The 14,449-nt window shown below is 41.2% G+C and overlaps 3 protein-coding genes across 3 annotated transcripts; 1 reads left to right on the top strand and 2 right to left on the bottom strand.

The window, feature by feature from the left end:
• The first annotated feature begins 312 nt into the window (after nucleotides 1-312).
• oxtrb (oxytocin receptor b) lies at nucleotides 313-6,419 on the top strand. Its single transcript, XM_073468487.1, has 2 exons — nucleotides 313-1,237; nucleotides 6,047-6,419. The coding sequence occupies exons 1-2, from the start codon at nucleotides 313-315 to the stop codon at nucleotides 6,307-6,309; spliced, it is 1,188 nt and encodes a 395-aa protein (XP_073324588.1). The 3' UTR covers nucleotides 6,310-6,419.
• A 1,889-nt stretch (nucleotides 6,420-8,308) lies between these two features.
• LOC140997684 (caveolin-3-like) lies at nucleotides 8,309-9,327 on the bottom strand. The gene is made up of 2 exons (XM_073467662.1): nucleotides 9,217-9,327; nucleotides 8,309-8,650 (listed from the first exon to the last, which is right to left on the bottom strand). The coding sequence occupies exons 1-2, from the start codon at nucleotides 9,325-9,327 to the stop codon at nucleotides 8,309-8,311; spliced, it is 453 nt and encodes a 150-aa protein (XP_073323763.1).
• Nucleotides 9,328-11,224: 1,897 nt separating this feature from the next.
• cav4a (caveolin 4a) lies at nucleotides 11,225-13,245 on the bottom strand. Its single transcript, XM_073468927.1, has 3 exons — nucleotides 12,936-13,245; nucleotides 12,547-12,734; nucleotides 11,225-12,010 (listed from the first exon to the last, which is right to left on the bottom strand). Exons 1-3 carry the CDS (start codon nucleotides 13,161-13,163, stop codon nucleotides 11,860-11,862), a joined length of 567 nt encoding a protein of 188 aa, XP_073325028.1. The 5' UTR covers nucleotides 13,164-13,245; the 3' UTR covers nucleotides 11,225-11,859.
• Between the last annotated feature and the right edge of the window lie 1,204 nt (nucleotides 13,246-14,449).

Here is a 14,449-nt window from a genome sequence, read left to right as displayed (position 1 = left end):
TTAAAGGTAACAAAATCGCTTGATGTGGTTGTGTGCTCATTTAAAAGTTTGGATGGTCCAAAGGCTTGAGATGTGTGTATAGTTAATCAGAATTTTCAATAAAAGAGTTGCATTTTGTTTCTCTGCAGACATGAGCGCTTCTTTTGGATTACGCACTGATTTAACTTGTGGGCAACTCAAAAAAACAACTTTAATGGAGTGAGCTGGAGGTAAATCTGGCAGGGAAACAACACTTCCAAACAGCTGAAAGCGGCCCTGACTCTGTTTTGTGATGTGACCGCTTTCTGCGCCGAAGTGGCGCTTTTACGCACGATGGAGGACCTTTTACGCGAGCAGAATAGTTGGGCGCAAAACGTTTCATGCAGCAACTTAAGCCGCGGAAATGAGAGTCATTTAGGAAACACGACAGTAAATCCTCTGAAGCGAAACGAAGAAGTGGCCAAAGTGGAAGTTGCCGTCCTGGTGCTGGTGCTCCTGCTCGCTCTGACCGGCAACCTGTGCGTCCTGTGGGCTATCCACGCCAACAAGCACAGTCAGTCTCGGATGTATTTCTTCATGAAGCACCTGAGCATCGCGGACCTCGTCGTTGCAGTGTTTCAGGTCTTACCGCAGCTCATCTGGGATATCACATTTCGCTTCTATGGGCCGGATTTGCTGTGCAGGCTGGTGAAATACCTCCAGGTCGTGGGCATGTTCGCATCCACCTACATGCTCGTCCTTATGTCCATCGACAGGTGCTTAGCGATCTGCCAGCCTCTCCGCTCCGTGCACAAGAGGAAGGATCGCTTGTGCGTGATCGCCTCCTGGATGCTCAGCCTGATATTCAGCTCTCCTCAAGCCTACATATTTTCTTTGAAGGAGGTGGGGGACGGTGTGTATGACTGCTGGGGGGACTTTGTGCAGCCGTGGGGAGCCAAAGCATACATCACATGGATGAGCCTCAGCATTTACATCTTTCCAGTGGCGATTTTAAGCATCTGCTATGGCTTGATATGTTTCAAAATATGGCAGAATTTCAATTTAAAAACCAGAAGGGAGCACATCCTGGCTCTGACTACAAGGCCCTCTAAAGGCGCCCTTCCCCTCACTCGTGTGAGCAGCGTGAGGCTCATTTCAAAAGCGAAGATCCGCACAGTGAAAATGACATTTGTGGTGGTGGTCGCCTACATAATGTGCTGGACTCCCTTCTTCTTTGTCCAGATGTGGTCTGCATGGGATCCTGCAGCACCAAGAGAAGGTAAATTAATGTCACCTCTTTTAAAGTGTTCAGTGACACAGTAGAGCATCATCTTCGCCTAAGATTTATAATTCTGAATTTAAACCCTGTGATGTAAAAAGTCATGTTTTTCAGCACCAAGTGTGTCATTCTTCCACCTCACAGAATACGTCTGGGAATGCATGAGCAACCCACTGCACTTCCAAGGCAACACAATGGCGTTTAACTTCAGACTTCCCCTGGGAACACACATGAATGGGAGTGTCACTTACTTTGGTTATCAGTTCAGGGAAAAGCCAGTGGGAGAGTAAATGCACCAGGACATCAAAGAGTTCCTATATCTGCTCCCAGTGGTGGTTTATATAATTTAACTGATTGTTCAGATTTACCCTTCATATCTCCTCATTAAAGAGGACAAGAGCAAGGGAGAGGAAATCTAGAGGTTCAGATATAGGACAGACTCAGCCGAGCTAATCATCATTCTGTTTTGGTCTTCTTCCAAGCTGCTTCGCATAAAACTAGGAAAATAAACACATTAAAGCCAAGAATGCATGCAGTATACAGATAAGAGATCTGAAAGTGCATGTTGCATCAGGGGCCCTCAGGTTGTTTGGATGGATGGACTCCATTTAGCATTTTAAACATTTGTGACCTTGTGCAATAATTTATTTGATTTTCATAATGAACTAGAAATACTAAACTATGGAAGAGTGAATGTAGCTGTCCTGTGAAAACCACCTGTCTCCAAAATGTCAACTTTGTTTTCAAGCTGAGAAAGATGACAAGCAGCCCTGTTTTTAGCTTTTTGTAGCTACCTTTTGTGGAGAGTCCAAATGTTTTCTTACATGTAGGAATTAGAAGAACCTTCTCAATGGATAGAAGAATAAAAAAATCTTTCACTGTATCTGAAAAGATGGAAAGAATCATGCATATATTTTGTTACAGTATAGCATTAAGAGATTACTCTATTACTGACAGTTACTGAACAAATGCTCACTAAATGTAAAATAAGTTCAAATGTAACACTGTGCCATAAAGACTTGAATTATAGACTTAAGTAATGCTAATAACTAATGTATGACTCATGATAATAAATGCAGGATTGATCATGAATTTCTGTTGCTCAGCATTTACAAACAACCAAGTCACTATGACTTTGTCTGAGTAGTAGTAAGAATGTTAATTCACTGTTGCTTTATACATTAATTTATATGTGGCTAAATTAGCTGAATAACCTTTAATTCAGACCTGTCACTTCTCAGTCTCAGCTATGATGCTGTTTTTTTCTTTTTCTTTTTTAAATAAAACTGGGCGTCAGATTCAAACTTTTACTGTGCTAAATCAATATGCCAAACTAGCCGATGGCCATAAATTATGCAAATGTGAGACTCTGTGACGTAGTGTGATGTCACAAAGTCACAAAATTAAAGGTGGGACGTTGACCTTTTTAACTTTCAAGATCTTTTATATTTGCGAGAACATATATAAAATACTGAAGGAAAGGAAGAACAAAAGAATATAAATAAATACAGTTAGACTTAAAAAATAAAATAAATAAATACAGTTATATACAGTTATATAAATACATTTATGTTACTGAATTCCAGCTAACTTGATGCATATTGATAAATGCATTAAGCCACTGTGGAAGAACATTCCTTAACTGATGGAGTAAAAACAAAATAACTTGATAATTTGTTAGTGCTGAGCAACATTCACTTCATGACACACCCTGCATTACTTCATACATTAAATCTTCATGAGTTATGCAGTAGTTAAGCATTACTTAAATATACGTATGATTTGAACCCTAATCAATAATTGTTACCAGTCAATTATAATAACAGCTAACTGTGGTAAGCAAGAAGTACAATTATATGGTTTACATGTGTGCGTGTAAGAAAGAAGAGGAGAAGAAAGATCAATTTAAAATATATTAATGTGTTTTCAGGATTTAGAGCAGTTCCATGAAAGGTCGACTGGTAGATTGAAAATATAAATCAGCTGTTCTTGATAAAAAAGAAAAGTTTTCAAAGAGAATATTCTGTCCAAACCCAGGCGTAAAAGCAAAAATGATTTCAATTTCTCTGACTTTCTTCTCATCGGTTCCTCTTTATTTGATACTCTTGAAACACTCAGGTTAAGACTCCACTTAGGTGAGTTTCTTATTGCCAGCTCAAACAGCTCAGTCAAAAATGTGAAAATGAACCCTCTCTTCCAGGGCCTGAACTTCAGGCATTTCATCCCATTTCACAGTCTGCAGTGGATCCACTGATAGTGAGGCAGAAGCTGCCTTTGTGCAATGCTTGTTTAACTTTTTATCCTCAGAATTATCTTTGATAGAGCGATGTGACGGCAGTATCATCACAGTCCTTCCTTTGATTTCAACCTCAGTCTCTTTCCATTCTTCCAAATTCAATCTCAGAAGAGTTGTACATCATGATATGAGAGAAAAGCGGCCAAGGTGAATGTTTTTCTTTTATTTCTGGCGGCACAAGAAAGTGCTGAATGTTCTGTAAGTCAAGGTTTGAAAAGAAGAAACATTTGAATGCTGTCATTTCGTGGTATTTCTCCTTAGGAGAACTGAACTCGCCATGGCACCGAACAATCTCAGAGCTCTGGACTGGGTGTTCAACTTATCTGTTGGATCATAATTTTGACGGGCCATTTGGTTGACACCTCTCACAATAAAAAGAGTCAGAGCACCGTGAACGGAACAGGTCAGCATTTCACTTGAGGAGAGAAGAAGACAACGCGCACTAAATCATTCTCACCCCATTAAGGATGAGGAAAAAAACTTGGCAGTCGTCCACTTTCCACCATTTAAATGGCGTACTTCTTCAATCTGCTGTGTGCCTCTAACAATTGGAAATTTAATCAAATGAATGAAGGAGAAAATAACGTATATTTTCCCCTCCAGGACAGCCTCGTCTAATCGAAGCCATTTGTCATGTTTGTGTAAAGCAGCTTAAAATCCTATTTATTTGGCATCCATCAACCTTTTTCCAGTTATAACCTCAAATGTTTTTTATGGTTGTCTGCAATGCTTCAGCATGTCAGTTCATATATTTCTCTGTAAATAATGAGTAATACTAAGTGTTGTACGACCTGAAACTATGATGAAAAGTCAATCCGTCCTCTTCAGGGGACTATGAATGTCTGTTGAGATATTTAAAGGAAAAGTCCATCAATTTTTCACATCAAAGTGTGTTTACAGGTCTCGGGGAGTATATGTGAAAAAGTAGTATAAAGTCTTTTGTGGCTCCAGAGGAAGCTGTATGTAATGTTATAAATTGTCTCCAGTGATGTCATGCAGTGCCTAAGCTGCATTGTGGGTAATGTAGGTGCCAGGTTTTGGAAAGGAAGAAGAATGTCCTTCCGCTGCATTCGTTTTTGATTATTTGTTTTTATACCGTGCATAATGACTCAAACAGTTATAGCGGGTAATGCTAGACCAGTGGACAGCGTTTTCTAAAACCAGGTGCCTACATTACCCGCAATGCAACTTAGCCACTGAGTGACATCACTGGAGGCAATTTTTCGGATCATATTTATTCCCCTGGAGCCACAAAAGGCTTTATACTACTTTTTTTCCACATATGCAGTAGTACTCCCCAAAAAACACTTGGTGGAGTCAACCTTTAAGTCTGGAAAAAATGGTCCAAACAACAGACCAACCAGCCAAGGGACAAACTGAACTGGCTGTCTCTACAGCCATGATGTTAATTATGGCTAAAAACACATACAAGTGCTGCTCAAAAGATCAAACAAAGCACAAACACACTCTGGAGTCGGGACTTTAGCCCACAACCAGGTGATCACATCTTACTGGAATGGAGAAAAACTTGATCCTTTTGAAAGATCCACCCATCCATTCCTTTTCTAAACCGCTTATCCTATTCATGGAGGCAGGGGGCTGGAGCCTGTCCCAGCATGCACTGGGGAAGAAACAGGGTACAACCTGGACAGGTTGTGGGTCATAGACAAGTTTCTTTCAAGGATAAGGCTGGCAATATTTTGTAGTTTTGTGTCTTGTCAACAACTCCCATGAAGTAGTCCACATCTTATTGTTTTATGACTTCCTCACCCTGCCTGTGGCAGGCAGCCCCAAACCCTCTGGTTCCTACTGAAGATGGAAATCTTTTAAAAAATGACTCAGAAATACATAGTTTCATTTTCTGGAAAAGGATTTAGCTAATGTTACTCAAACAGGAGACTTGTGACAGATATGTGAGACGGCTGCCAAGTGGGAGACCACTGTTAGAGACCGCTTCACCATGTTTCAACCAACAAAACCAGGTATTTTTAACGAAACACTGAGACATTTTCCAAACTGTGTTTGTGGTGACAAAACGGAATATTTTTAAGGAGGCGTCACAGCATTTTTTTGCAGTGTTTGTGGTGACAAAACCAAGAACTGTAAGCCAAAACATGATCTTTTCCTGACCCTAAGTGTTTTTGTGCCTTAACCAAACCAGACCCTCATCACAGCATTGTTACAACATAGAAACGTACAATAACAACAATTATTCTGGCCATTGGGTTGTGGGATTTACTCAAAATAAACTCCAATGGCAACGTGTATAGCAATAAAGAAACATGTCACCCAGTGTAACATGGTCATTGATGTGTTTTTAATCATTTTTAACAACAATGGAGCTCTATGTCACAGAGGAATAAAAAATATCAGACTGGCGACACAGAAAATGCTTGAAGAATCAATTCATTGTCAATTTTGATCTGTTCGCGTGATTCGTAGACAATAATAACAATGTAGAAACCGACAGTCTTACTCGGAATAAAACTGTTCTTCTCTGTGTCTCGCCACAGACATGGCCTTCATCATCGCCATGTTGCTGGCCAGCCTCAACAGCTGCTGTAACCCCTGGATCTACATGTTCTTTGCCGGTCACCTGTTCCAGGACCTGAAGCGTTGCTTCTTCTGCTGCTGTAGACAGTACCTGACGGCCTCCACCTGCAGCTGCGATCGACAATGCAGGCACAAGAGCGGCTCCGCCACTTACGTCATCAAGAACGAGAGCAGCCAGAGGAGCCTCACACACACATCCAGCACGGGGGGACTTGGACACTGAAGAGCCAACTGAAAGACATCCAGGCTTCCTGTAGTCGAGTAACCTGGCAACCCCCCACTTTTTCAGGCATTTAATGATCTGCAGCGGCGGCCCATTGCAACATGTTTTAAATTGAGCTAAATAGACAATGTAAACCTCCTGTCCAGAAAATGCCCTGCATCCTGTGATAACAAAGACCAGAACAAAATGTCTCTATCGTAATGGATGTGTGCCCTCGGCTTTCCTTCCTCTGCACCAGAATCCTGCACATGAAATATTTCTCGTATAATGTAGGCTTCAGCAGTTCCAGATTTACCCCCCTTCTTCCTGTATAAGCAGCCATGAAGATTTTTGTGAAGAGTTGTTTGTATGCTTCCCTGCTTCAGCCTTGAATCTTTAAGTCTGCAACAGTTGTTGTCCTGACCTTCAAATAAATGTAATCGTCACAATAATTATATTAATGTTGCAGAAGGAGATTCCTTCCACGAAGCAAAGTATTTTAAGAAAGAGTTTGTCAGATTACAAAAATGTCTTTGTTCTGTGCAAATGAGCTCTAATCCAGTTATTGTAATGATTGTTTGCTTGTTAAAGCAACAATTGTTTGTGCAAAAGTATTTTATATAAGTTATATTATTATATTTTATGGTCGGTTAAATCACAATGTTGGTATGCATGAATGATATTTAAGGTTATTAAGATAATATCCACCCTCAAGGTTTGGTTTATTTCAAACATCTTCATTGAAATTCATCAACAAAGCAAAACCCATAAGGAATGCATTTTACCATAAGGAGGCTGTTTTCCATGTTTTCAGCAGGCTTTCGTGTGCTACACATCAAACAGTGTTTGTCCTTCATGATGTATTATGAAATTCACTTTGTAAATATTTTCCACTGCTACTCGTTTGTGTTAACATGTCATGTTTTTATCAACTCCATCTCCTGTTTTCTCGGTTGAAGGTGCTTATAAGGCAGTCTGGTTTCAGGCACGCTGAAGCACATTTCATCTAGAATAATGGTTCCCCCTTGTGGCCACCTCGATATCCTAAAAAATGAGTCTGCTCTGTCTCTTTTTCTGTACTATTTGAGACAATATGCCAAATACTACGAAGAATTTCAGTGTCCGGATCAGATAATGTGCATTCTTGCCTCTTTAGGTCTGTGTTTAAATGTCTGTCACTTCTCTATATAACCTGGCAGGTTTTCAAGCAAAACATATGGCTCAGATAACATCCATAGGGAGCGGTTCAAGGTGAAAGAGGGTAGTGCACATTAATATGCAGTTTCAATAAGTGTCATCAAAGTCTGATATTTGGCACAACCACTCAGTTTACTCAGGTTTAAATGTTTTTGTCATGGTATTTGGGAGACAGTATTTTTGTTTTAGTACAATTTTAGATGCAGCGCCTCTATTCACCTTCTGTCTGAATGTTCTGTTTAAGTGCCTGTCTCTTTAAGACCCCCACTCCCCAAAAGCCCAGTCTGCTCTGATTGGTCAGCTCTCACAGGCCTGAACAGGCACTACCCACCACACTTCCACATCAGCTCTGCCGATATTTTTGCAACCACGCTCGTGTTGGAGGCGTGGCTGAGGGTGGTGACTGTATAGTTGTGACATCACAACCTTACAGAAGTCCTGACGGCTCGTTTGAAGGAACGGTCTCTGAAAACGTCTTGTGTGCATTTCTCGGTGGATTGAGCATTTTGAAACTTCCACAGTAATAATATAGCACTTAGGCTTGCTTTATAATCAAAGAAGACAGGGAAGTGTCACTTTCTACATTATGGGACCTTTAAAATTTCTCTGACATCAACACAGAATAAAAAGAGAGAAATTTGTGTTTAGACAATTTTCAGATTTTGTTGTATAAGTTATAAGTAAAAAGAAATGCGTCACTGTAGACACTAAATTAGCACAAAATTAAGACAAACAAACAAAAATAATGTTTGTTTCTGATTCAGGGATCTTCTGAAAGTCAGTGAAATGTCCAGATTAGTCTCTATACGCAGCAGTACTGCTCTTACGCCTCCTTACGTACCATCCCTTTCACACTGCCGTATATCTTCCCCACCACCCTGAGGACTGGGCGAACGACGGTCTTTGTGACCTGCAAGAGGGGTCGACACAGACAGTGGAAAACAAACATACAGCTCTTAATGCTGGGCACAACAACCCAGATCTGCCAGAATGACAGACAAGCAAACACCAAGCCCCAGAGCAGCGACAAAGGGAGGCCGAAGATGGCAGTCAGGCCGCGATAACACCAGAACTTTGACACTGTGAAGGTATTGAAGCTGAATTTCCACACCCGATCCACACTGTGTACGCCCGCAGGCTCTGCGATCACGTCTTCAAAGTCGACCTAGAGCACACAGAAAAGGTTCACTGATTGATAGCATTTGGTTATCAAGGTTTAAAGGGTCAGTTCACACAAATCACAAATAAACCTACTGTCCCACTTACTCCAGGCAGAATCCAGCCATGCATACAAATACATATATCTCACCCTGAGGCCCCAAGTACATAAAATTATATTCATATAATAATGAAGACTGTGGATGATCCCAAGTAAGACATTGTTTCTGGAAACAGATGTTTATACTGGGTTGTATAAATTAATGTTTGTAATGATTATTTTAAACCCTCTTCAAATAAAAGATTAAGGAACAAGCTGTAGAGTTGTCTACCTTCACCAAAACAATCCAAAGGCATAAATATCATGACGGTTACAGTAAGAGGAAACATGTATTTTAGATTTTTCATTGAACTGTCCTTTTAAAACTTACTGAACTCTCTTAAACTTAAGAGAGCGGTTATTAGAAAGTTTTGAATCATCCACCAAGATTTTTCTATAAAAGCGAAAAATTAAGCTCTATAAATAAAAATCCATCCATCTACCATCAGCAAGTAAAAACAGATTATTTGCACCTTGTCCATATCCTCAGTGATTTGCTTGGGGTCCCTGTTGTTGGTGAAGTCAGTCTCCACGGTGGGGCTGTCGCTCCTGATCAGCGGTTCCTCCTCGTTATTTTCAGCCATGGTCCTGCTCTCTGACTGAAGGAGCAGGCTGAAGCTGAGATAATAAAGCAAGAGATGACAGGCATGTGGCTACAGTCAAAGCCACAAAGAAGGAAGCAGGCATTTCACACTGCTAAAACGAAAGTCCCTTACTGCACATTAAATAGTCAGCACATAGATGCATGGTTATGTTATTTCCATCCACATCCCCAAAGTGACAGAAAAAAACATTATCGAATGCTGGGTACACAGCTTGGCAACAACGTTCGCTTTAAAGGTGCAGGATATAAGAATTTGGCCGTCTGTCAAATTCATACTTGAAACAAACAGGGCACTAACTGCTGAACTGCAGCTGCTGTTAGCTATAGCTCAATTAGCCGTGCAGCTAGCAGTCTGGACCGGGAGCTTGAAGCACCGTGGTAGTGTTGTCCACCCTGATCATGAAGGAGCAGCAGCACAGGCAGAAGACCAGGCTGCTGATGGAAGCTCTGAAGAGTGCCAGATATTGTAAAACAATATCATACATAGGAAGTACGGTGTAGGGAAAGTGGTGGTGTTCTGGTGACGGAGCCCTACACTGCACCCTTATCGTGCACACTCGATGACACCAAGATGAAACACTCTTTTCTGTTGTCTGAACACTGTCCCATTAATTTAATGGAGAGAGATTTAATGTGTCACTTCGGCATATCCTAACCAGACCAGTTGAAGATTATTTGAATGCCTGTGGAGAGTTCCAGCTCAATTCCATCACAGTATGTCTCCTACTATGTCTGTGAGTGGTCTCTGGTGGTGCCATCTAGTGGTTATCAAAAATTCACCTCAATTGCACACACATACAGCATCAGGCCTCCGCCGACATGCACACAGACTCATTACACTGCACAGCACATGTATCAGAAGGGCCAAATGACAGTTTTGAGGAAGTACTGTGTACAGCGGTTCCTCCTCGTTACTTTCAGCCATGGTCCTGCTCTCTGACTGAAGGAGCAGGCTGAAGCTGAGATAATAAAGCAAGAGCGGCAGAGATGACAGGCATGTGGCTACAGTCAAAGCCACAAAGACGGAAGCAGGCACCCTGATCATGAAGGAGCAGCAGCACAGGCAGAAGACCAGGCTGCTGATGGAAGCTCTGAAGAGTGCCAGATATTGTAAAACAATATCATACATAGGAAGTATAGGGAAAGTGGTGGTGTTCTGGTGACGGAGCCCTACACTGCTGCTGTCTGCTCCTACTCTTGGACTGCCAAAACCTGACATGCCTTTCACTCAGTTTGTTGATCAAAAAGACCGTTTCATGACATCCGTATTGACACAGTCACATGCTGGTAAACAAAGACCTGTCTCTTATTTTTCAGCTAAACTAGACCCTGTTGCAGCCGGTCTGCTTTTGTGCCTGCGTGCTGTTGCTGCAGCTGAAAAAACTGTGGTTGCATCATGTGACATTGTGGGATACGTTCACCTCATTCTCATGGTTCCACATGCAGTTTCACACATCCTGCACACACAGAAAACATCAGATTTGTCAGCACAGCGGTGCTTAAGAAGACACAGCACTCTTGGGTTTGCCAAATGTTACAGTGATGGATGTAATGTTCTTAACCCTGCTACTTCGTTTCCTAGTCCTGCAGATGGTGGACCTCATGACTGTGTTGCTTCCATTAACCAAGTTTGCACTCCAGACCTGATGTCACTCACACTCCTCTTGAAAACGCAGAGACTGAGCTGTTCGTGGACGGATTGGCATCTCGCTGCTCAGACACTGGTGAATGTAGGGTGGGTTTTGCAGTGGTCACTCAACATAAGACTCTGATAATGATAATTTTAGGTTAGTTTTGTAATCTTTTAAAAATGTTTTCAATTGTTTTCAATAAAATTCTAACCTATTGCACCTTTAAGATTAAAACAATAGTACGAATGATTTGTGTTTAGAGATCTAAACACTTTTATTCTGTCTTATTCCGGAAAAGCAGAAAAACATACTTTAATCCATAGCTTCAGCTGCCGTTTCCTCCGTAAAGAATAGATCTTTAAGTACACGTTTCTACAGGACTAAATATAGGAAAACTTTCAAATTAGAGTCTAGTAGTTATACAATTTTGTTCCTTGAGCTTAAACTCCAAATGTAGAAAATGAACAAAATATGACACCAAACCCAAATATTATGACAAAAAAGATTAAATGGTGTTTGGAGAACAAATTATGCTGAAATTACTTCAAAGTCACAATATCATCCAAAGTCGTAACCCAACTACTACTCTGATCCTCTTTTTGGCCTCATGAAAGCGATTTCACACACATGAATTGAGCATTGCATCACTTTGTCAATGTGTCAGGTTCATATTATTGTTTAAAATTATCAAAAACCCTTTTATAATCATTGCAAAAAGACAGCAGACACTGTTGGACTTTGCTATTCTAACTATGGGAAACATGTTGCAATAAAACATTATTTTAAAGAATCCAGTATCAATGCCCACTTGGGACTCAGTCCTCGAGAACATCAGTGCACTTGTGCACATAACGAACAATCCCAGTCTGGATGTGTGAGTCTCATTCTTTGGCCAGGTGAATGCTGAAGCCTCCACAGCATCTCCCAGCACTCAAGAGGACGGGACGCACTATGACGTCCAGCACAATGCTCCATAAGCTCTGCAGCCAGCGTGTGCCAACAGAGATGCACTGGACACAAGGACCAACCATCCTGTCATGGAATGAAACACAAAAAAATTACAAAGAAAATCAGAGAAAAGAGAAAAAATCTCTCAGGCACATTTTGAGCTATGGAGCCAGTTTCAGTTAAATTAGATCTGGCTCTAATTGCTGATGCAGTGTAGGCTGCCAACTGACAGAAAGTCCTCTACTTCCATAAAACTGTGGGAATTTTAATAGTTTTAGTATTTCTTAACTTTGTGGTCAAATCAGGATATGAGCGCTTCTTTGTTCTTTCCAGCCTTTTCATAATTCCTCTTTTCCCACCGCACTGATACATGAACACTGCTGTAAGTCCTCGAACAGACTTTCATTTCAACATATTTCTCTCAACTATTTTCATTTCCCAAAATTGGCTTATCTTAACATTGTTCCATGACTGTTCCTTTAGTATCAAATCAGTTAGTATTACTGATAATTAGTATTACTGATTGAAACACACATGACCAGAGTTTTTCAAGTCATTCCTCTTAAACCGAAAACCCTAAATTAAACCAAAATATGCAGAAAGACGTGATCCAAACATACCAGATGTGGAAGCAGCTGAAGATGGCGAAGAGAACACCAGAGATAATTGAGACGGGAATGGCCAGAAGCACTGTGACTATCCTGTAGATCCAAACCCTTGACACCTCAAACAGGGCGTGACTCCAGATCCACACTCTGTCCCCACTGCGCACCGACACCGGCTCAGCAATCACATCCTCAAACGTCACCTGGAGACACAAAGAGAAAGTGGTGCTGATGCTACAGAGATGAACCTTTAAGTCATGTTGGATCTTTATTCACCCTCAAAAATAAATGATATCCACTGGAGGGCAGTGCTACCAGTCTTTTGGTTTTCATGAGCATGTGACAAATGCACAAATAATCCAAAAAATAAAGTTCAATAGAGCCGCTGCATTAAAATGCAATACCTTGAGACAGTCATTGATACCTCGAGGGTCTCTGACATTAATCAGAGGTTTGGTATCACTGATTTCTACGAGCGCAGACGTGTGAATGTTTTCCTCTTCTTCGAGAACAGGAGGGGCCCTCCACAGCATCTGAGGTTCCTCCCCATTATCAAATTCATCAGTTTCACTGGAGTCCCCCAAGTCAATCTCTACTTCCTCTGAATCTTCTCCTCTCATCATGGTGTCCATCCAAACATTGAAGAAAACACAATCCAGAGAGCAGAATGGGAGCCTGTCACACCCCTGACAGCTCAGACTGAGGCCGCTGACCAGACCCCTCAGCTGGCTGCGCAGCGAGGTTATATTGGGAACGTTACGGTGCCCTGGATGGTATTTGCAGATGGTCTTTTAAATAGAGATCACTTTCCTGTGTGGTGGGAGGATAGGAAGGATAGGGGGGATATAAATACTCTAAGCGTGGAGATGGCACTGTATACCCTGATACACCCTCCTGGGAATGCAATCACACACAGACACAAAGACATGAGTGAATCTACAAGAATGAGAGCAAAGTTTGAGAATGATTAGAGTGCACATTGTGAAACTTATTAATGATACAGGTATATTTGCCGGACTGATTCTAAGATTTAAGTCCCACTTTTATTCAAGTGTCTGAAAAGGGTGACTTGGAAGACCACACTGCCTCCCTCTGGCCTGTGATGGAAATTTAGTCTCTCCCTCTGAGCAGTTAGTTGTGCCTGAGCCCCATTGTTGTGCGAGGCACTGACCTAATTACCTTTGGCACACATAAAAACCATATTTTTGATGTAAATACTCGTTATAGAATAAAATAAAATCAAACTCTAGGATTAGAAAAAGTCTCCTCCTCTGATAGTGCCACTTCATATTAAGGTCCTTGCAATAAGCATTAGTTTAAGGCCCGTATAAGTCCTTAAAAAATGCTTATAAAATTATTATGTGCCAATAACACTTGGTAAGTGTTAATAATGGCATCATAAAGACATTTAATGATAGATTGTAAGATATTTATAAGCACTTATAAAAGCCATTACCCCCCAAAGAGTGCACTCTTCAGAAAAATGAAAAGAAACTTAATCCTCCCCATGTCCCTCAACTACTGACCCCTCCCATTATTTTTTCACTGCGTCCCTGACTGCTTGAAAAAACAGTCACTTGTTCAGCTGTGACGACGCCTTGGATCACTTTTCGAGATCACCAACAGCATCAGTCACAATGCAGAAGCAACAGGAGATATATTGCATGTTATCACAGTATCCTTGAGCGTTCTCGGGTCTCTGCGCTCTCTCTGGTGTAAAACAAGTTTCGCAACATGCTTTTAAGAAAAACCCTCTCACCCTTATCAACCTTTGGACCCATTAACCAGCCATCCTCACAACTATAAATAGGTCAGCTATGAATCCACAGAGTTATCAGACTCTTCTCAGCTATCTACCAGACCTTCATCAAAAGGCCATCTCATTCAGTTCTCTTTATCATCTTCACCAAATTATGAT

The sequence above is a fragment of the Pagrus major genome, chromosome 6 (genome assembly GCF_040436345.1).
Source record: "Pagrus major chromosome 6, Pma_NU_1.0".
NCBI lineage: Eukaryota > Metazoa > Chordata > Actinopteri > Spariformes > Sparidae > Pagrus > Pagrus major.
The sequence above is the reverse complement of the archived record's forward strand: the minus strand, read 5'-3'. Positions and strand labels throughout refer to the sequence as shown.